This window comes from Drosophila guanche, unplaced genomic scaffold, assembly GCF_900245975.1.
Source record: "Drosophila guanche unplaced genomic scaffold, DGUA_6, whole genome shotgun sequence".
Lineage (NCBI taxonomy): Eukaryota > Metazoa > Arthropoda > Insecta > Diptera > Drosophilidae > Drosophila > Drosophila guanche.
This window is the reverse complement of record NW_022995759.1, coordinates 505,554-527,852: the sequence shown is the minus strand read 5'-3', so window position 1 is coordinate 527,852 and position 22,299 is coordinate 505,554. Positions and strand designations below refer to the sequence as shown.

General features: G+C 37.7%; 1 protein-coding gene across 1 annotated transcript in view; it reads right to left on the bottom strand.

Annotated features, from left to right (window-relative positions):
* LOC117590611 (transcription factor SOX-5) overlaps window positions 1-22,299 on the bottom strand; it is a 46,789-nt gene that overhangs the window by 4,871 nt on the left and 19,619 nt on the right. Inside the window, exon 4 of the mRNA XM_034283401.1 lies at window positions 21,736-21,850. Within this exon, the coding sequence (XP_034139292.1) occupies window positions 21,736-21,850 (115 nt within the window). The remainder of the gene's footprint in view (window positions 1-21,735; window positions 21,851-22,299) is intronic.

Sequence of the window (22,299 nt, the reverse complement as noted above, 5' to 3'; positions counted from 1 at the left end):
CATACATATTGTGCACGAATTACAAGCATTACACTCGACGCCAGTTCTCAGCTTCTATCTGTCCATTGGTAAGCTTTTCACTATCGCTCTCTCTTTTTTTCTCTCTCTCTCGCTCTCTCTCTCTCTGTCTCTCCCTTTCTTTCTCTCCCTCGCTCTCTATCTATCTTTCTCTGCGTGTATATAGCTATGCTGTGTATGTAAACATGTACATAAATGGTGAAAAACAAAACCCTTTTTGTTTTTGAATAGCTCAAACAAAAATCGATAGCCAGACACAGGGCAACGCCAACGTTAACAAGCGAACTCAAACGGAAAAGGGCATTGAATTGATTGTGCAACACAATAAGAATACGAAGCGAGCCGAACACGAAGCTGGGTATAAACTTTAAGCTCCTCCCCTTATCGAAGCGAAGCCAGCAGTGCAGAAGTAGTATGTGGGTGGATGGTGGTTAGTGCACGGCAATGCTTGTCTCGGCCAATTGTCTCGTCAATTATTTGCCATTGTACGATATATATTGAGTTCGGTTGGCGGACGGAAACGGGTAACATATGCATACATTAGTAAATACATATGTACATATCTATTTACATTTACCATTTACCACACAAAAGCCCATATGGATGTATGCACCTGTTCGTATGTAAATATGTAAACAAAAATATACAATTCTAAGACGAGATGCATGTCGTCTTGATTGTTTGTCACTTCGTAGCATGCATACATATGTGGTACAAATGTACATATGTACATAGGTATGTACATACATATATGTATGAACATATGTGTATATATATTTCTTAGAGTACTTAAATATAATACATATATTTATATATACAGATTCTATATATATATATACATACAGATATGTATATACATATATACATATTGTATATTGTACCAAAAAATTATGAGCGGAAGAATGTTTTAGAAATCGTATGGAACAAAAGCGTCCTGGATAAAACTTACAAGCCATCAATTGTTGAGCCTGTATATGTATGCATGCATGTAGGTACATATGTATATTTGTATGTATCTCTTTCCTCCTTATAAATACAGATGTTGTGTATATACTAACATATATATGTATGTACATACATATGTGCACAAATGTGTACATGTATATTTATGTGAGTACATATGTACATATATATGTATGTGTATATGTATATGTCGAATTCTGGTCTTTTTCCATTGCGCACGTTAAGAAAAGAGCAGAACTACGGTAAACGAAGCAACTAGAATTGACTCAAAAGAAGGAAAAAACGGCAACAGAAGACAACCTTCTGAAAGCAACCTCGTGGTGGATTCAGCAACAGCATACAGACCATAATACGCAAAGATTGTTATTATGATACGATCCCATATACATACATACAAACATATGTATGTACATATGTATATGTATATTTATTTGGGCCAACTCGAGTGTTTTTTCTACCTTGTATTTACTTTGCCCCATGGCTTCATTGCTAAACTGAATTTTTGCTCAGACTTTGAATATTTAATTTATATTCTTTTAAATTAGATCTAGCTTTGATTATCTTTGGAAATTTTTTCAGATCCCTTTTAAGCTCTGGTCTCTGGTCTGGTCGGCTTAAAAGGACCCCTCTTGCTCTCAGGAAGAAGCATTTTCACCGGAATGTTGACATTGCGCCAGTTCTTTCACGAGTTTCTTGTTGGTAACATGTTTTAAAGCATTACCAATCATCTTAGATGAGGAACCTACTATTTTCCTCACATAAGGATACGTTTCTTGAGTTTTGAGGCGCCTCAAAGTTTTGAGTTAAAGTTTTGTATGTGAATATGTACATATTTAAGTATGTATCCACCCCGTGCATAGAGAATAAAGTATCTATTTTACATAGCGATATGGTTGAGATAATCAAGACAAAGCTTTTTCTATCAACAAAAGTTGTGAAACAAATTTTATGTTGCTAGGTATTTATTGTAATATATAATCTAGAGAATACGTTTGTCATTCACAGAGCCCGATTACCAACCAATATCTTTAAAAAAATGAACGTTCAGCTAGATGGACTGGAGTCCATGAAGCCCATGAACCTTAGTGTTTTTTTTTAAGTTTCACATTTTACATTGTTTCTACATATGTATATATGTCATCTACATCTACGCTCCCTTACAGCTCGCCACCGTGCGAGTAACCACTGCAAATTAATTTCTTCAGTCTTGCTGTAATAGTGATCCCATCTAATCACAATTTAGTGATCTAATAAATATGGTCAATAATTTTCTCTTATCTTCAAAAATGTGAGTGTGAGAGATTTTTGCCTTTGATGGGCGCGGAAGGGGGTAACATTTTGAAACATACCTGATTCACTGTAATGTTGCATGAGTTCTCACATAAGATTTGTTAACTCTAGCTCTTATAGTCTCTGAGAAGAAGGCATAAAAATAACAGACAACACAGACAGACATGGCTATATCGACTCTGCTATTGATGTCTGATCAAGAATACTTACATATCCATACATATGTACAAAGTACACGCAACCACATCACTAAAAATCGAAGACAAGTGCCGAAGTCAAGTGCCGGGTATAATAAAAAATTTAATTTAAGTTCAAGTTTTAGTCTTTGAGTCTTAGCACCGTTTAAGATTTAGCAAAGATAGAGCCCAATATCCTTCTAACATATGCATGTTTCAATCGTTTTATTAGGCATAGTATTCGCATATTGATTGAAAACGTGTTTAACTTTTGACGAACAACCTTAATCGAAAGTGACATAGATACTTTTTATATGATTTTATTTGTATATCTTGTTATTTTGGTTATGTCATCAAACGCGGAAAATAAGCAGTAGAATATTACGCTGACAAAGTTAGCTGGGGTTCATTGGATATTGCATGGGAGAAACAAAGATCAAAGGACAATTTCCTGATTGTTTTATTCCGTTATTTTATTTGGTTTGCCTTCTGTTCTGTGTCGTCCGTGCCGTGCCGTTCCGATTCGATGTTTTGTAGGTAGAGCTTTTTTGTTCTTGTTGATTTTTGGACGTACATACGTATGTTGTCTTTGCTTATTTATCCTATTCGTTTACTTTGTCAGGCGCCGTCACTCTCACTCTGTCCCAGACCCCTCCATCGCCATCCCCATTCCCATCAATCCTCCTGTTCCAGCCTTGTATGTATATGTATCACCCACCACTCATCACCCACCACCATGGGTCAGACTTATTTATTTATTTGTTTGTTTTCATTATTAAATTGTACTTCATTTGTATATTCCGTTTTGTTTCATCTCATTTTTCTTTTGTTGGGGAAGCCGAGACCCAAGATGGACCTACACGTACACACACCTCTAAAATGCCTCAGCGAATGCCGATGATACTGAAGAAGGAATAAGGGATCCCCGATCCCGACAGAGTCAACGATTTGCTGCCTTCAAAGCATTTTCTTAATTGATTAAGTGCTTATAGGTAATGACGATGATCCCGCTGGTGTCTGTAATTGCCGCCAGATGAGACAGTCCGCGCTGAAATGCATGTAAAGTGCGTGGTGGATGGTGGAGGGTTGTCGTTGTCGTTGTCCTGTCTGTGTGGTAAGCGAGGTTGAAAAACATCAGTGAAAGGGATTTTAGATAAACCTTCTGTTTCAATTAAAATTCAAAGTGTACGGTGCGAGATCGCACTGACAAGATGTACCCTCCAGCGCCCAAGCTCTCGAGTCTTGTTTCCAATCCAACCCAGAATACAGATTATACCGCGGGCACGGGTACCTCATTAACGCAACGAAACGAATTCACACAATAGCGGGCTTTCAAGTGATACTCTTAGCTCTGCTCAACTCATCGGGAAGAGGGGTGGGTGGGGTTTGTTTTGTTGCAAATTTATGTTCTCATAAACAATTGTTGTTGTTAACCCCACTGAAGTCTCTGTGGCGGCCGACCTGAGACCTAAAAGCAGCAGTATTTCGCATTATCCGCTGAGCAACTGTAAATTTCCGCAGAATGCAATTTCTGCCATTGATGATACATGTGTACATAAATACATATGTATTTTGTATGCATGTAAGTAAGTCTGCCTGCCGCCTTACGTCTATCCTTGCACGAATAACGGTAACGACTCAAGAGAACAATAACTTTTTCACATTTTATTTACATACATATGTACCTGATATGGGATAGAGTGAAATGAATAGCTGAGAGACTACGAACTTTGCTGGCTTTTCTGTCTACCCAGAAATTTAAATTAAATATGCGAAAATGAAACAGTTACTACTGCTAAACGGAAGTTCTAGCTCTGACAGCATCGCATAGCATCCAATATCCAGTACATCGAAAATTATGATGCGCTGATCAGCAACCTGTATGCATGCGTCTTTTTGTTTTTGTATGAGTTTAGAATATAAACTTTGGAATAAACTCGGAGTAAACCAACCAATCTGTGCTTCTCATGGTTCTACTCAAAGTAATATGTATGTCTCTGCTTGGATATCAATTTAAAGGAAGGATGTACGTTCATCTTGAGGGCAGGGCGCCTTCCTTTTTTAGTGTGCGATTACTATGCCAGCAACCCCATCTGAGTTTACATTGAAAAATATTTAAGCTTAAATTCAAGGGAATCAGACAGGGGCCGGGGACTACAGTCGAGGAAGAGGTATCGTTGTCGCAGCCTCTTTTTTAAGACCCATGGTGCGCGAGGCAGCAATTCTCTATTTTTATGTTTATGGTCACAGCCTCTGCCCCACAGCAGATAAATAAATAACGAATATAAAACACGCCAAGACTTGAAAAAGCGAATTTGGGGAAAAGACCGCAGCAACGGTGTGTACCTACGGTTAAAAGGACGGTTACTCCGTTCCGTATATGGTATTGTGAATTCGATATTGGGCCCAACATTCATTCATTAGGGTTGGCAACACAAGCAAAGTGTAATCATGCAAATCTAAAAAACCTCCAAAACTTCCAAGGATCAGCGATGATGAAAAAACCTAGTTCAATATATATGAATAATGATATATGTATGTACATACATATGTTCATATGTAACTTCAGCCGAGAAGCACTCATATTCATATGTACATATTTATGTATAATTTTTGCTTGTTATTTATTATTTAAAAAACAAATCTGGAAAAAAAAAAAGTTGACCCAGTTAGGAATTGAAAATTTCCCACAAATACTTTCTTACCGATCGTTGCCACCGCAGCTGCATTTTTGACTGAGTTACATATTATGAGTGTTATATTATGCATAAATGGTGTATATAATATATTTTACATACATGTATGTATGTACATACACATGTGTACATATGACTTATGTAGAGTTTAAGATATGACAGACTGGCGACGAGAGACAAACTCTGTGCGTTCTTCAAAGGTTAAATATAAGCTTGTAGACTCAGCTACCCGGTATAAGTCCGCTGCCATAATTTCGCGTCTGTGGAGTGCTTCTTGGCACCTAGACATCAACGCGAGTTGGCAGCAGTTTGTGGGGAGGGGGGGAGGGGGGGGGGGAAAGCCTAGAGAAACACTTATCGACCTTATGAGTATCTACATAAGTACATATGTACATACATATGCAAGTACTCACATACATTTTAATACCCGGTACCCGAAGAGTAAATAGGGTATTTTGTATTTGTGGGAATTACGGATGTATGTACATATGTAACGCACAGAAGGAAACGTTTCCGTTCCCATAAAGTATATATGTACATTTATTCTTGATCAGCATCAATAGCCGAATCGATTGAGAAATTTCTGTCTGTCCGTCTGTCTGTCCGTCTTGTTTGTCGGCTAGTTCTCAGAGAACATAAGAGATAGGACAATCAAGTTTTGCATCCAGACTTCTGTCTGCTCACACTGTTACAAATGTATTGCCATAAAAATGCCTTTCCTTAGGGAATGACCAAATCTATCTGATCACCTAATTGGGATCCGATTGGATCATTATTATAGCCAGAATGAAGCAATAAATATTCAGTGGCTAAACCCACCCCGTCCCGAAGTTTTTTTATTTTTTTGCACAATCTCGCATTCACACTCTGCTTCGTGTGCGGCTCTAGGGGAGGGGGGCGAGCTAAAAGAGCGTTTTGGAGTGAGAAGTGATGTAGATGTTGATGAAAGATGTAGAAAAAATTTAAAATGTTAAAAGAAGCGTCTAACACATCCCTTCTCGTTACATATGTTAATATGTAAGTACGTACATATGCATGTCTTTAAAGAGATACAGAGCCATTGACTGACTCGACCTAAAGGATTTGGAGCATGAAATTTAAATCTGAGCAGTTACATACATATACATACATACATGTACATACATACATACCTATGTACATACATATACATTTATGTATGTACAAAAATCTAACTGATATGGCATTTCCTGTTTCAATTACATTGCATCTTCTGGTATCACGTTGTCAGATTGGAAAAAGAAAAAATTTCGTTGAGATTCTGATTGAAATTGCGATTGTCATTAAAATTCATTGGCACGCTTCATTCTTCGATTCCCAACTAGGCCAAATCCGATAAGGATTCGAGAAACCGCAACCACCAGCTGAGACATTCAGGCCTGTACACAGTTGTCAAATTCGAATTCCCAAACGGCCGCCACAGTCCCCGAAAGCTGTAACAAAAACCGTTAATATTACAACAATCCCTGTGGCATCAGAATCAGAATCTGCTTCGGTACAAGTAAAAGTACGAGTATGAGGGATAAGTAGGAGTGGACGCCAATTCATCGTAAAGAGGCTGTGGGCTGCAAATTACACCGATGACACGCTGTGTCATCGCATCATTGACTTGCTCGAGTGACTACGTCGCGGTGGTGGTTCTGGGTTGGGGCGCTAGCTGTCAGTGAGCGAGGTGTAGGCAGTGGGAGTGGAGTTTGAGTGGCAGTGGGATGACTGCCGGAAAAGTTATTTTTGAGCTTTCTGCCCAACTTTTTTTTTGCCATTTTATTAAAAAATTTGACATTGCAATGTTGAGAATACATTTCGTAGCCCTTTTGTAGCCCTGTTGTTGTCAAAACCTGAGCCAGTGGCTATCAATAACGTATTTGAAGGCCGAACAGAATTCCTGAGTTGTTTTGCGTTACTTGAGAAAAATCAATACCCTTTAATATGTATTGTAAAACATCCAGATATGAGATCAATCGTAGAGATATTTAAATATTTAAACTCGCGCGTCGCCCATGGGAAACAATTTCTTTGCAATTAGGCACAGCGGGTGGTTTCTTTAGACAGTTTAAAACTCTCACCGCATTGAAATATTTTTGTGTCCCCATACTCGCGTTTGGCATCAATTGTAATTAATCACCATCCTGTCCCACTCATACACATACTCGTACCCTACATCCCGGTTTCGAAGCAGCGTCCTCAAACGAAATAATATAATAAAATGTAATAATAAACTGATTACTCTGATTCTTATTATTCTTATTTTCATTCAGACCCAAAGTGCCGTGAAATTCAAATGAGTTCAACTCAATTATAATAATAAACTGCTCGTTTTATGTTGATGATGTTTCTGTACGTTTCGCCATATTGTTGTTGCTCTTATTTTGCACTTCGTACTTTGCATAAATCTAGGGGTATACCCATTTTGTTAATACTTTGTCCACTAGTAAAAACGATCCAAACGCCAAACGGCGAAAAAGTATTAACATTATGTGTATACCCCGCCTTTGACTTTACTTGGTAAGCCACTTTACAAGAAGGGAAAGCTGCCAACCTTCAGATGCCAACGTAGAAAACATGTGTCCACAATCCACGACACTTTTCATTAGAGCTGCATTAATCCTTTAACCCATGACGTTCCACGTTTACTGCGTGGCCAATCTTTGCCCAAAATAATCATTAAATTAAATCATTATCCACTCAAATTAACATTCACCTGTCTTTTGGTGTTGAGCCCGAGCTCTATGGATTTGATTAAAAAAGAGCAAGCGGATTAAAACTTGAACACCCGTATCTTATGGCTCTCGAATAGCTGCATGGAAATATGCAAAGCACTCTAGAGATGGTTGTGGCTCGGTCGTTGTGATCCGCGCAGACCCAACTACGCTGATGCAGCACGTGCAGGTCATTGAATGACCAGCACCAGGGGTTTGAGGAAAACAAATAAGTGATTTTAGCTTTGTTAGGGTGGAAAGGCCGAGTCGCGACGCGCAGAGCCACGACCGGGTCTCCGCCACTCGACTTCTGGCTTTATTCTAATTACGATTACCCTCTCCAAAATCAACCCTCGACAAACGCCCACGCCCACCCGCATGGCTTGTGTCAAGTGCAAAGGTCTTGATCTTGGGCAAGCTAAGGTCGCGACATGTGACAGAAGAGCATGAGAGCAACAGTCACTTTTTCCAATTCCATGCCATGGCTAAATTTCGAAATTTGTACTGGACCGCCCAGCGTGTTCAAGGTAATTGTTTTTTCTTTCTTTGCACGACAATTCGTAATTCTCCTCTGCTCCTTTGCCGCTCTGCTGCTCTTCCCCTAGCATCCTACTGCATCCTGCATCCTGCGACGGCGTCAATTCAATTACAAGTTATTTTACGTTCAATCTGCGAGCGGTACACGCACGAAACATCCACATGTCGTCCGCATTTCGCCCCCACTTTTAACCAGGAAATTCAGAAATAGATTGGGGAAATTGAAATTCAAATTGAAAACATGATTTGTACAAATCATTATTATGGTTATACGTAGTAGCGACATCATGAAAAAGACAAAACAAGTTCTCCGCTGCTTCTCCGACTTCGAATTCCGCTCCAGTGTGGTATCACAGGACTTGGTTAAAGTATTTCTTGGTAGGTCAGCTGCTTGCACCATACAAAAAATATAAATATGTACATTCATATGTACATATGTATGTATATTTACTAGTAGTAGTATGCTGTGAAGCTAAGTCTGTATATGCATTGTCTTGGTAGCGTTATGGTTGTTATTTGTCGCTACAATATTAAAATATGTATGTCGTGTCGAAAACAATAGGGGCTCTAATGATGGGAAATCGCCAGACGGCTATACGCAGTCTAGAAGGAGATGATTAAATCTGTGACAACAAAGGGAAAAATAGCATTCAAATTAGAAGCTCATTGTAGATGTTTTGTTGCCAAAGTAGCGCCAATGCGAATGTATTGAGCCAGACCAAGCCCCTTTGTTCCAGCCAGACAATGGGGTCACAAATGAAGAGCGTGGTTGCATCCACAGAAGCCATCAGTGGTGCCACAGATCCAGGACTATGGGTGGGCTTACAGCTACGGCTACGGCTACTATTCCAATGCATATGGCTGTGTGCCACGGTCTGTCAACACGTATGACCAAGTTCATCCCCGCCAATGATATGTATAATAACGATCATCAATCGCCATCATCAATCTTCATCCATTACCACCAAGTACAACAATGAATGTCTAATAATTCTAACACGGGACAGAAACATAAACTTTTTCCGGCAATAGTCGATCCAGACAAATTTAGAAGGCATTGAGCCACGCACTTCCAGCCCCAGTCCCAGTCCCAACGCCTACTCATGCCCTTCTAATGGGGAGGATTTTGTGAACTGAATGAAGCCTTCTGAGGGGTTTCTGCGGACAAACGACTGATTAGTTTCTCAAACTCTGCAAGAAGTTTCCACTGGTCTTAGGCTAGCGGAGCAGGAACCAAAAATATTTTACAGCTCTAGCAATTGAGAAAATAACTTTTTCTAATTTGAATGTTTATGTATATCCTATCAGAGATATTATTATTATTATACACATGAATGTGTGTAGGTACACTCTACTTAGTACCAGACATCTAGTTCGGCATCGGTGCCGATCGATTGTTCAAGATCGATTGCTGCTCACGCCCTAGTTACGTCCTAGTTACCAGTAGCATGTCAGCTACTAGTTTCGGTAAATAAATAAAAAATACAAATTAAAGGTGTATGTATTTATATGTTTATAATACAATAATATTTATTTGATAATAAATACATAAAATATAATAGTATAATACAAATTTAATGATACCTGTAAATATAATTATTAAAATTGAAGGATTGGGAAGAAAAAAAAAACATTTAATTTGCTTCAGATTCAATTGCATAGACTCAATTGTTGGGTCAATGATCTTACCGTAGAAAATATCATTCTAGAACTTTCGATTTTCTGAAAGTTTAAATTTATTTCTATCTATTTATTTCAATATTAACTTATTCATTTTTTTCTACTTACCCGTCGTTTTCTGCAACTCTTTTATAATATTTTCACTTTGAATCATTATCTGAAAAATATCAATTAGCTAGGCCAATGCCGATTGCTTACAATAATAATTCAAATATGTAATCGTTACGCACCTGTATACATCCGTTCAAATTATGAAGAGTATTGTCCTCACTTTTTATTTGATTTTCAACTCAATCTTTCGTAACAGTGAAAAAGAGAGTAAGAGAGAATACGCGCAGAGAATAACAGCATTTTGTTTATGTAATTTGTTTTCTCTTGCATTCCACGAGATGAACTACATAGTTGCGCGGTAACAATAAAACTTTTTATTTATGCTTCGAACCAAACTGACTTTTTCTGATAGACTGAGGTCTTTAAAGTGTTTTAAAGAACTATGGTTTATTTTCTATGGCAGACGTTTTTTTTTTTTAATTTCTGAGGTCATATTTTTTAACGCTTTTTTTAGAGGTAGCGTAGGAGCTGCTTTGTGAGGGTCAATCTACGTTCATATGTATATTGCCGATCCCCCAAAGCAGTCCAGTCGAGTCGATAAATGTATGCAACTGTAGCCAAGTTTCCATCTATTTCCAACCAAAAAACATTTAAAAGTGACAGCAAATTGTAACTCATGAACAATCCAATTGGACATGCATAGATTTACCTACATTGCATTCACCGCTGCCGCAAAAATTATATCACTGTACAACTGTGTACAACTATGACTGGTACAATGGAGTACTATAAAGTAGGTTGAGATGTCTATTGTCTCAGAGAAGTGTCCTTACCCTTAAAATTTTCACGGCTCTCAATAATTTAGGCACTTTTTCGAAAAAGAAGCAAAATTGAACGGCAACAAAAATATCACTAACATTTTTTTTATATAAACTTTTCCTTTTTTGAGCATTTTGATATATTATTTTTATACCCGTTACTCGAAGAGTAAATAATACAAATACAACAAATACAATATTGTGCACAAAGTGAATTTATGTAATGTATGTATGTAATCGGCATCAATAGCCGAGTCGATTGAGCCATGTCTGTCTGTCCGTCCGTCCGTCCGTCTGTCCGTCTGTACGTCTGTACGTCTGTCCGTCCGTCTTGTTGAGCGCCTGGATCTCAGAGACAATAAAAGCTAGAGCCACAACATTTAGCATCCAGACTTCTGTATGCTCACACTGTTACAAGTGTATTTCAAAAATGAGCCCCGCCCCTTCCGACCCGCAAAAGGGCGTAAACCTCCCAAACCCACACTTTTGAAGATAACAGAACACAAAAACGCCATTCCGTGGGGAATGACCATATCGATCAGATCACCAAATTGGGATCCGATTGGAACATTATTATAGCCAGAATGAAGAAATAAATTTGCAGTGGCTAAACACACCCGCAGCTTTTATTTGTTTTTGCAAATTCTCTCATTCCGCGTCTCTGCCTCTGCCATGACTCTGTAGTGTGTGGTTCTAGGGGAAGGTGGCGAGCTAAAGGAGCGTGTTGGGGTGAGGAGTGTTGTAGATGTAGATGACAGATGAAGAAAATATTTAAAACTTGACAAAAAACCGCTAAGGTACAGATGTAGTAGTGAGTGCCGGGTATAAAAGTTGTGACGCGTAAGAAGCGTCTCACGCGTCCCTTCTCGTTGTAATTGATAAAATAATCATTGGCTTAAGTTGGTAAACAGATAATAACAAAATATTAGTTGTTTTGGGTCGTCGAAACCACTTTAGGGAAGAAAAACATATTACCAACAAGAAACTCGTTAAATAATTGGCGTTATATCCAATTGGCGTTTCTGAGAGCAAGGAGTCCTTTTAAAAAAAAAATTCCAAAGATAAGCAAAGCTAGATCTTGCTTAAAAGAATATAAATTAAGAGTTCGAAGTCTGAGGAAAAATAGAAGCCATGGGGCAAAGTAAATACAAGGTAGAAAAAACACTGGAGTTGGCTAAAAAAAATATGGATATATATCCTGTGATCCGGAGTGCTGTTGCAAAAACTTTAGATCATATGTAACGACTACCTAATGAAAAACAAAACCCTTTAACTGACATTAAAATCTAATAATCACGTTGAAAAACGCATCATGGTATGTGCATGCTTTTCGTATTATGGAGGTGGTCTTTTCTTTGTTAATATATATTAAAAAATAATTCTGCCTTATATGCAATAGAAAATGTCATTGATTTGTGTCTTTTCATCAGCGAAATGACTCAAGACGGAATAGATAGAGAGCTCTAAGGGGTTTTAAAACAGCGCCTTTTATCCAATGTTTTCTCTAGCTCAGTCACCAGATATGAATTATGGTGAAAATCTTTCAGGAACTGTTAAGGAATATGTTTATAATACGAAATCAAAGAAAAAGCTTGATATTTGGGGGTTCTGACAGATTTGTGGAGATAAATCCCCCAGGAAAGACGCGAAAATAAGGTTACATTTTATGACAGGACTCTCAGCCTTTTTTTTGCTGCCAAATGCAGTAATGAAAAATTTGAAATTTTTTTTTAATTTGAATTTTTTTAGCTTTTATGAAATTTGTGCTATATTTGTAGCCGCCCAAATACCGGAATAATTCCTTTTCCTTCCAAATATTTCCAACTAAAGCCATCAAAGCATACCATCTCTCTCGGATAAGTTGAATTAAGCCTCAAAGTTGATATAATAGTTTTAAAAACCTTCATTAAAACCATTGTTTTAACAAAATATCTCAAAGAAACAAATTATTTTCATGGTGCTATTTTAAACGCCGCAGCTGTATTTAATTGCTTCACATACATACGGCGTTGCTGAAACACCAGTACCAAGGCAGCACAAACAAAATCAATTATAATCATAGTAAAGATCACCCGCAATTTGTTTTGCTCGTAGTGGTTCCCTTATTACGATCAACCCAACATAATAAAGCAATCTACCTACATATGTATGTACATAATTTCGATTCTGACTACATTTATGTGAATCTGGTATTGCGAGGCATATGTATGAACCGAGTTCTGAACTGTGTATGAACAAAGTTCCAGGTGAACATTCGATTTTAGAAATGTTCACTGTTCATTGGCTGCGAAGAAAACATTGTGTCACGAATGAGCACGAATTCACCTTTAAATCCTCGGACGACTTTGACTTTGGTTTCCATGTGTCTCCCTGGCCATAGAATATGTCACTATAAATTTTCTTCATGTCTAAATATAACATTTATGATTTCCACCCTAGAAATCATTTATACTTCTTGAAAAAATATTCCAGCATTATGAAGATATGTAAAATATAACAGAAACAAATGCTGAAGGTAATATTAGCTGTTTTCTAAAACACAGGTCCATAATTATGAACATAAATGTATATGTAAATACGTATTGCACAAACATACATAAATACATATATCAAGTACATTTTCATAATTTTTCTTTTCTTGACGTATTTTAATTGACAAGTCATACATACATAGATACATATGTACATACAGAAGTGAAAGAGGCGCATTTCTTCAACTGATGTAACGAAATTAATGCGTAAATGCAAGAGGACAGAATTGGGTATATGCAAGATTTGTACTTTAAAGTGGTAGTGGTCTATGTATTTGCATTGTAATTTACGAGTACAACCTCGTAGGAGCCAATGGAAATGGTTGGTCATGTACTCGCTCACATTGTTCAGGCTGTTTACGAACACACTTACACGCACTTAACCGCAGATTTATTTGCCATTTTAGGAGTCATTAACTACGCAAAGGTAGAGGATATCAACCCTCAACTCGCCTTTTCCTCCCCCACAGTTCGGTGCGCCTGGAATGACAGGCAGGGCCTTGGAAGCCTGCGGCTCCAGTCCGGAAGTGGCTTTTGAGTGAGTTCGGTGACTAATTATCCGCCTATGGATGGCCAAAGCCCTTGACCACTTTGTTTGCCACACACCCTTATGCTAACACGATTCCCTCTTCTGTATTTTGTCAGGTCATAAAAACTTTGGCTATATTAATAACATGCTCGTGTTTCACGATAAAACGTCATAGTCTCATAGCCTAATATCCTCAAAGAATAATTTTGTTATCCCGGTGGCTTAAAAACCATTCGCTAATAATTGCAATCATGTCATCGAACGTGCTGCCACTCCATCTGAGGAGTAGCAGTAAAGACTAATATCGCCATTTGACACCCTTAAGAGGCTTGGCAAGTATACAATGTCCACGTAGCAGAAATTTGTATGTACATACATAGGTATCATGTCATACATCTTGTCAAATCTCTCTCTCAAGTCTAATACACTCGGATTACCGACTTTTTTCTTAAAACACAATAAATGAATTACTTTAATCTGTGATCTGTACGAAAAAAAACTCAACCAACTTTAGGAGGTTGGACTGGTTTCAATTGATTTTTCAAGCCGATAAGTATCCTTTGGATTTGGTCCTTAGCTGCTTGGTCAGCGATCAGAAATAGTATTACAATGCTCATTATAGTTTCTGAGATGATGTCGAAACGTAGCAAATAGGTTTCTGCTTCTTTTGCGATCACTGGATCTAAAAGACTCCACTTTTCCACTATTTCCGCTTTTCCACTCATTGATATGATCGTCATTGTGGAACGGGTGACTGTTTGAAAAATAATTGATGGCCTCTCCTCTTCTTTGGTAAAACATTTCTCACCTCATTAAGACGTCTTATGTATAAGTATCAGACTTGCCACACGGATGGGCTCGCGACGGAGAAAGAGGGAATCTTCATCATGCAGCTGCTGAGCAGTGGCGTGTGGCATACGCGTGGCTCGTATGTGGCTGTTATGATCTGATCCAATCTACAAAGTTGATGGGTGGACACGGCTGAAGCCATAGCAAGAGCCACATATGGGGTTAAGGGATTTTGTGAATGAGCCCAAACCTAATAAAAGAATCGGATGATGTATCGTAACTCATAATTTAAAAGAGGTTTCCCATCGGTGTCGATACACATATGCATGTACATACATACATACATATGTACACATGTTCCATCGGTATACATACATATGTATGTACATAACTGAATGAATTTAACTAGCTCTAGTAAGTGACAAAGATTCTAATTACTTCGCTATACCCTTGGCTGATGATGACGTGAAGACCTTTTAATATCTAAATATTTAAAATTCTACATATCCACCTACATATACATACTATTCCTGAAATATTATTTTTATAATCCCTTGCTTTCAGGCGCACAAGGCAATCAATAGTGATTCAATAACGCAGTTGACTCAATCCATCCACGTACACAGACAAATGTATGTAAATATGTATGAATATGAATAAACATACAAATATACTATGTACATATGGATGTGTGATCATTTATGCATGTACAAAGGAATTTTGGATGTGTTTGATTTTTGCTTTTGGGGTAAGCGATCAGAGAGATGATTCTATGGATGAAATTACGCAAAAACCCACGCAAGAATTCAAAATTCTAAATGACCTAAATCATTCTTATCGTCAGAGGAGACAATGAACATTTTACAGCAATATTTATGAATTTTACGACATTTATGGATGAGAAGATTTCGATGATGTCGTGCGGATAAAATATGAACTGTCCGATCAATTTATATGAGAGATGTTCCACTCTACACACTAAACTCACACCCACCACCCACACATGCATAGATTGTGTGCAGGGTGATGCGGGAGGGAATGAGTGGGAATGAGAATTAGGATGATAATGGTGAGTGGATGGCGAAGGGAAAGAATGGACGGGATCTACACACGTAACAAGATGCACAGATTGTGTACGTACATACATATGCAAGTATATACATAAATATAAATGTATTTATATATGATATGAAAAATTTCAACAGCATATTGTTCATATTTTATGTGTGATCTTATAAATGCGTACATGCATACGTAAAACTCGAGTGGGTATGTACAAACGTATGGACATACATACTTACATATGTACGTTCACGATCTCTTATGTATGTATGTATCTAAAATACTATTTATATACATACAAGTTCTTCTTTCCCTGCGATGTGTACATACTCAAATTATTACCAGATGTACATATTTACATATACATATAAGTATGTACATATAAGAATAATGTTCAAACCGACTTTGATATCACTTTTTAGATACATATTTACATATGTACATAATTGACATTGTCAATTGATCAAGAAAGCGACTCGGTCTTGTGAAATTTCAACATATGTATGTATGTACATATGTATTTCTGGATGAACATACATACATACATATATGTAAATATGTATGTATATATATGTATCTATTTGGATATTTCCCCTGTGTAATGTAGCGCAACCGTTGAAGAAAGTTTGCAATGGATGCAACACATCCTATATATCGTATGAATTTCTGTTTTCATTCATAAATTTTTATTTCAAAAATAGAACTTTCTGTCTTTTTCTACTTTATATTCCGGCTCCTGCACATGCGTCTACACACATATGTACATGTGCATGCATGCTAGTGCATGAATGCATACATACTCGTACATCTCCTTCTATTTTACATTCGTGTGTCAGGCTGGCGCAACGTTAAGGCTGACATGCTATGATGATGCAGTAGCTTTGCAAGGTTAGCCACATTTTGATTAATATAAAAATGTTCGCGGGAAAATTTGCAAATGCATTTCCGGTGTGATTTGCAACGCACATGGAGATAGAGTGCAAGTAGAGGCCGTGCAGGCCATATGAATATGATGGCACATTTTCGTATATTTATACCCGATACTCAAAGTGTAAATAGGGTATATTGTATTTGTGGATATTAAACCGTGCTCCGTGCATAATGCACAGAAGGACATTTTTCCGACCCGTGATCAGCATCAATAGTCGAATCAGAGCCTCTCTGTACTTCCGGCCGTATGTCTGTCTGTCAAGTCTTGTTTGACGACTTGTTCTCTGGCGAAGGGGGTCGAGCTAAAAGGGCGTGTTGGTGTGAGAAGTGATGTACATTGATGTATATAGATGAAAGATGTAATTGTAGTTTTACATTTTTATGAACATAGTATATGTAGTACTTATGTACTGCATAAATATGTACATATATGTTGATGAGTACCGGGTATAACAGTTGATGCGCATACATATGTACATACATACATACATACGTACATATATGTATGTGCTAATGAGTTTATGATAATTAATGAATTTATATAATTTAGGTGTTTGCTTATTTCAGTGATAATTAAATAATTACTAATTAAATAGATTGGCAAATGTATTGTGATTATTATAAGCCGAACCGATCAAAAACAATTATTCAGCGTTTATAGTGTACTTATGTATGTATATATGTATATATACATATGTATAAATAAATATGTATATAAAAATGTGTTTTCCTATTTTGGATTTTTTTCCATACAGAATAGGTTTATCAGTTACAATATTGCAAAATCTTTGCGAATTGGATAAGCTCTTTGTTAAAAAATGTTTTGTACTAATGTATGTAGCTAATGTATGTAGCTACATTACTCAAAACTTTAGAAACTATTTTCCGGAAGATGTTTTAATTGACCTTCTGTTTTTTTTGCAAGGTTAATACTGATGGAATTTCGCATATATTCACAAATATATGTACATAAATACATGTACGTACATGTGCTCTGTACTTGTACATGTACATATGTATGTACATATGTATTTAGTATGGGGCAAGCCCTTGTGCACTTTTCTCGTTGACGAGCTCACCGACCTGGCAAAATATTTGTGGCAGTAAAAATTTGAATTCTAAGTAAAATTGCCGGGGATCCAACTTTTAGTCGTAGAACGTGTGGTGGCATGCCTGGCACATCTAGTGAGTTCAAAATCTGTCTTTGTTAAATTTGAACTTCATTGCAAACTGTGTCGGGCAGCAATCGTTCACATGAGAATATTAGATTTTGTCAAACAACGCAAAACGTCAAAATCAAAAAACACTAAAACTTCGATTAAAAGTTAATGGGATGTGACATAAAGAGGAAAAATACTTTGCCACCTATTCGCCATACTTTTTTTTTTTTTAGGGTTTATGTTACCCCTACCCTTGGGTAGAGGGGCATTATTTGGCCGCCCGGCTTTACAAGGTGGAAATCGCCACGTCGAAATATGTAACTTGGTACAGTTTTGCTCCAATACTTACCTTGCGTAGAGGTTATGTTCCCCACGTGTTTGAAGTGTGACCGCGTAGTAACGACTTAGTTGAATTCTTTATTCGCCATACTTAATATTATAAAATTAACTCTATACAGGCCGGTATAGCCTTTGGAAGGAGTTCAACAACAATCGTGTGGATTTGGGATGGGTTTTTAATTTGGGGGATACCTGGGCCTCGAGAGAAATGTCTTTCTAGGTCTTGGAACACAGGGAGAGGCTCAGCACATGTGTTATAATGTGCTTTTAATGAGAACCTTTTGAACTGTGTACTTAACGTTGAGATAGTATCTTTTATTGGAATTATGTATTGCGGCGGCGATTCCAGCGACCAGCGACCGCCCAAAAAAGCAGGGTGTAGAAGCAGCACAAAACTGTATCTACCCCTGAAAACGAAACTGGAAAATGCAGATTTTATTAGATATTTCGGGCAACGACAATGGCAATCATCAGCTCGTCATCATCGTCAATCATCCCCGTTTCCGGAACAAAATATTTGGCAGATAAACATCACATTAGCGTGATTCCAAGCCGATTAGCCAAGTTGAGCCGAAGCCCAGCAGAAGTTGCGCGCTCATTGGCACGTCACAGATATGCTACCTCACGCTTACGCTACAGTTCTCAAGTTTGGTCTTTAACCGGCGCAGCGCATCTACGTAGACTACGAGAATGTAACTAGTATGTAAGTATATGTATGTATGTACATGTACATGTACATATGTATGAATTGTCTACCCCGAGGGTAGAATGATAATGAGTACAAGTCCGAACAATACCGAGCAACAAAATAGCACCAGCCATATTTTCCGGAATAATTGTCTTTTGACGATATATACATATATACATATAACGAAAGTTAACACCTGTCTTTATTCACATTAACATCAAGCATACGTAGAAATAACTAAAAGAGTATAAATTTGTCTTTCATAAGTACCTTTATGTTATCTATCTTACATATGTATGTATGTATATATAAGTATTCATGTACAATTGCATAAGTTTAGTGCATGGATGTAATATAAACTACATGTACATATGTATGCTCAGACAGCTAACAAGCCAAGCCCCATAAGTTTAGAAGATAGCTGATATTAGAATTTAATGAGAGGATTCTCAGGTGTGGTGCTATCGTCGTCTATGTGCCAACGCTATTGCTATTTCTATGGCCGCGGCAATGGCTATGTGGCCAGCCGGCCGGCTATAACATAAAAGCAAATTGGAGTAGGGAGAAAGCTGAGGCCGCAGAATAAAGAAAAGCTTATTGTTCTGTGCTTGAATGGAAAATACAGTATAAAAGCGATTCAAAAGAAAATTTAACATAGCAAAGAAAATCGCAAAGGAAATACAAAAAGTAAAAAGAATGTACACAGAATGGTCCTCTCGTACACAATGAAACAAGCTGTGAATAAAGGAAGTAAGAAGAAAGAATAATACAAATTTGTATTCAACAGTCGGGGAAATTCGAAAAATGAAAGGAATTGAATGGGAAGGGAAGGGAAGGAAAGATAAAAAAGTAAATGTGTTTAGACGACTCTCGCTCACCTAAGCATTTCCATATGTACCTACATACATACATTTACAAGCATATGTAATAAATGTACATATGTACATACATATTATATGTTATACATAATGGCCAATATGTACATATGATGTACATACATACATACATATATTAGATGATAGTAAGTTTTATAGTGATTGAGTTTAAAAAATATGTGCCTGAAATAATACACAATATTGGTAAGAATTGACTTACTAATGTAATCGTAAAAAACCAATCAGTCGTAGCTACGGATCTCCAAGGAGTGAATCTCTATCTCTACATGCTATCTATGTATTTTTCGGCCTACAGAACCTTTCTTGCTCTTGAATCGAGTTTCAATACGTGACTACTTATGTACGTACCACGTCATTTTAAAAATGCTAATTTGCAATTGTCACCTGCAGGGATGTAGAGATACGTGATTGTCACATGAAAAGGCCTTGAATTTCACCGGCATATTAACTCTGTGCAGGCTTTGGCAATTCTTGCGCAACGAAAAAAATCCATTTATAATATACTTCTTTTTTTGTGACAATACAAAAGTGGTTAGGTATGTGTTCTTTTTGGGTTCTGGGAAAGAAATTCGAACGAGAAGGAACGTGTGAGACGCTTCTTACGCGTCATAACTTTAATACCTGGTACTCAGTACTACATCTGCACCTTAGCGGTTATTTGTCAAATTTTACATTTGTTCTTCATCTGTCATCTACATTAACAACACTACTCACGCTAACACGCTCCGTTAGCTCGGCGCCATTCCCTAGACGCACACACTGCAGGCTCGCGGCAGAGGCAGAGGCGGAAGCAGAGTGTGCACTGCATATTAATTTCTTCGTTCTGGCTATAATAATGGTCCAATCGGATCCCAATTTGGTGATCTGATAGATATGGTCATTCTCTACGAAATGTTTAGTTTTCTTTTATCTTCAAAGTTGTAGATTTGGGAGGCTTTCGCCCTTTGGCGGGGCGGAACGGGGCGGGGCTAAGTTTTGAAATACACTGGTTTTAGTGTGAGCATATAGCAGTCTGGATGCAAAATTTGGTGCCTCTAGATTCTATAGTCTCTGAGAACTAGCCGACAAACAAGACGGACAGAGGGACGGACGGACAGAAGGACAGACAGACATGGCTCTATCGACTCGTCTATTGATGCTGATCAAGAATATATATACTTTATGGGGTCGGAAACAATTCCTTCTGTGCTTTACATACAACCGTTAGTCGCACAAATACAACTACCCTATTTACTCCTCGAGTACCGGGTATAAAAATTCAACAAAACATTAACTCAAATCATATGACCGTAACGGTGAGACTCTGGGTTTCTCGGTGGTGGTCCGGAATGCCGGACGGAATGCTGCAAGCAGGGTTCAGTTTCAGTATTAAAATACGCATCACAAGTAGTAGTAGAATGCAAATGTTCGCAGTAGTATGCGTGTAGATCAGGGCTCGGCACGGTCCTATCTATTGTGCATAGGACAGGGCTCTGCCGCGGCGCTGCCGCTCACGTACACGCGTATTACAGTGACTCGTACCACTAACAATACATTGAAATTTTCCGTTTTGCATGCGCCTTCACACACACAAACGCAAAAACGGGTCGTTCATTGTATGGGTGCCAAGCCCATACAATGTAGCTCTTAACAATGTACCTCTTAACAATGTACCTAGCCTTGTGATTTGCGAAATTGTTAAATACACTTGTGCGTTACATATGTAAGTATGTATGTATGTTCATCCCCTTTCGAGCCCAAATACAATACACCGTATTTATAAAATTATTATAAATTACCATTAATTAATACTTGGAAAATGTATGTATGAACATGTACATACATACATATGTATGTATATGTTATTGAACCGCACTGTTACTCACCTGAGTGAGCAAGCGACTTCTAATTAATTGAAGTTGTCGTATCATTTCGGAGACCGTAGGATCCTTTTCATACGTGCCATCATCGCGGATGCAACCAGACGGCACAGATTGTTCCCTGAAACGATCGAAAACAAGGCTTAATAAGTATGCATTGGAAAATATGTACATATGTATATTAAAACCGATTTAAGCTCAATATTAATTTAACAATATAACAATTTAAACCAATTCAACTTTAACCAAGCTATATGGTTTCGTAAAAACACAAGGTTTTTCGCAACCAATATACAACATACACCATACATATATCGAACAAAAAACAAAATTTAGTATGATATGGTCCTAAAAAGAAACTACAATACAAAAGATATTTCTTCGTAAATGTTTCCTTTGGCATCAACATATTTTATCAGAAATTTTGTCAACATCAATCCTTATAACAGTTTCCAAGTGACAGACTTGCATGAATGCAATTTTGAATATTTCACCTCTGTACCCCCCCCCCCCCCCCCCCCCCCCCCCCCCCACCCCCCCCCCCCCCCACACTCCCCCTCCCCCCTACTC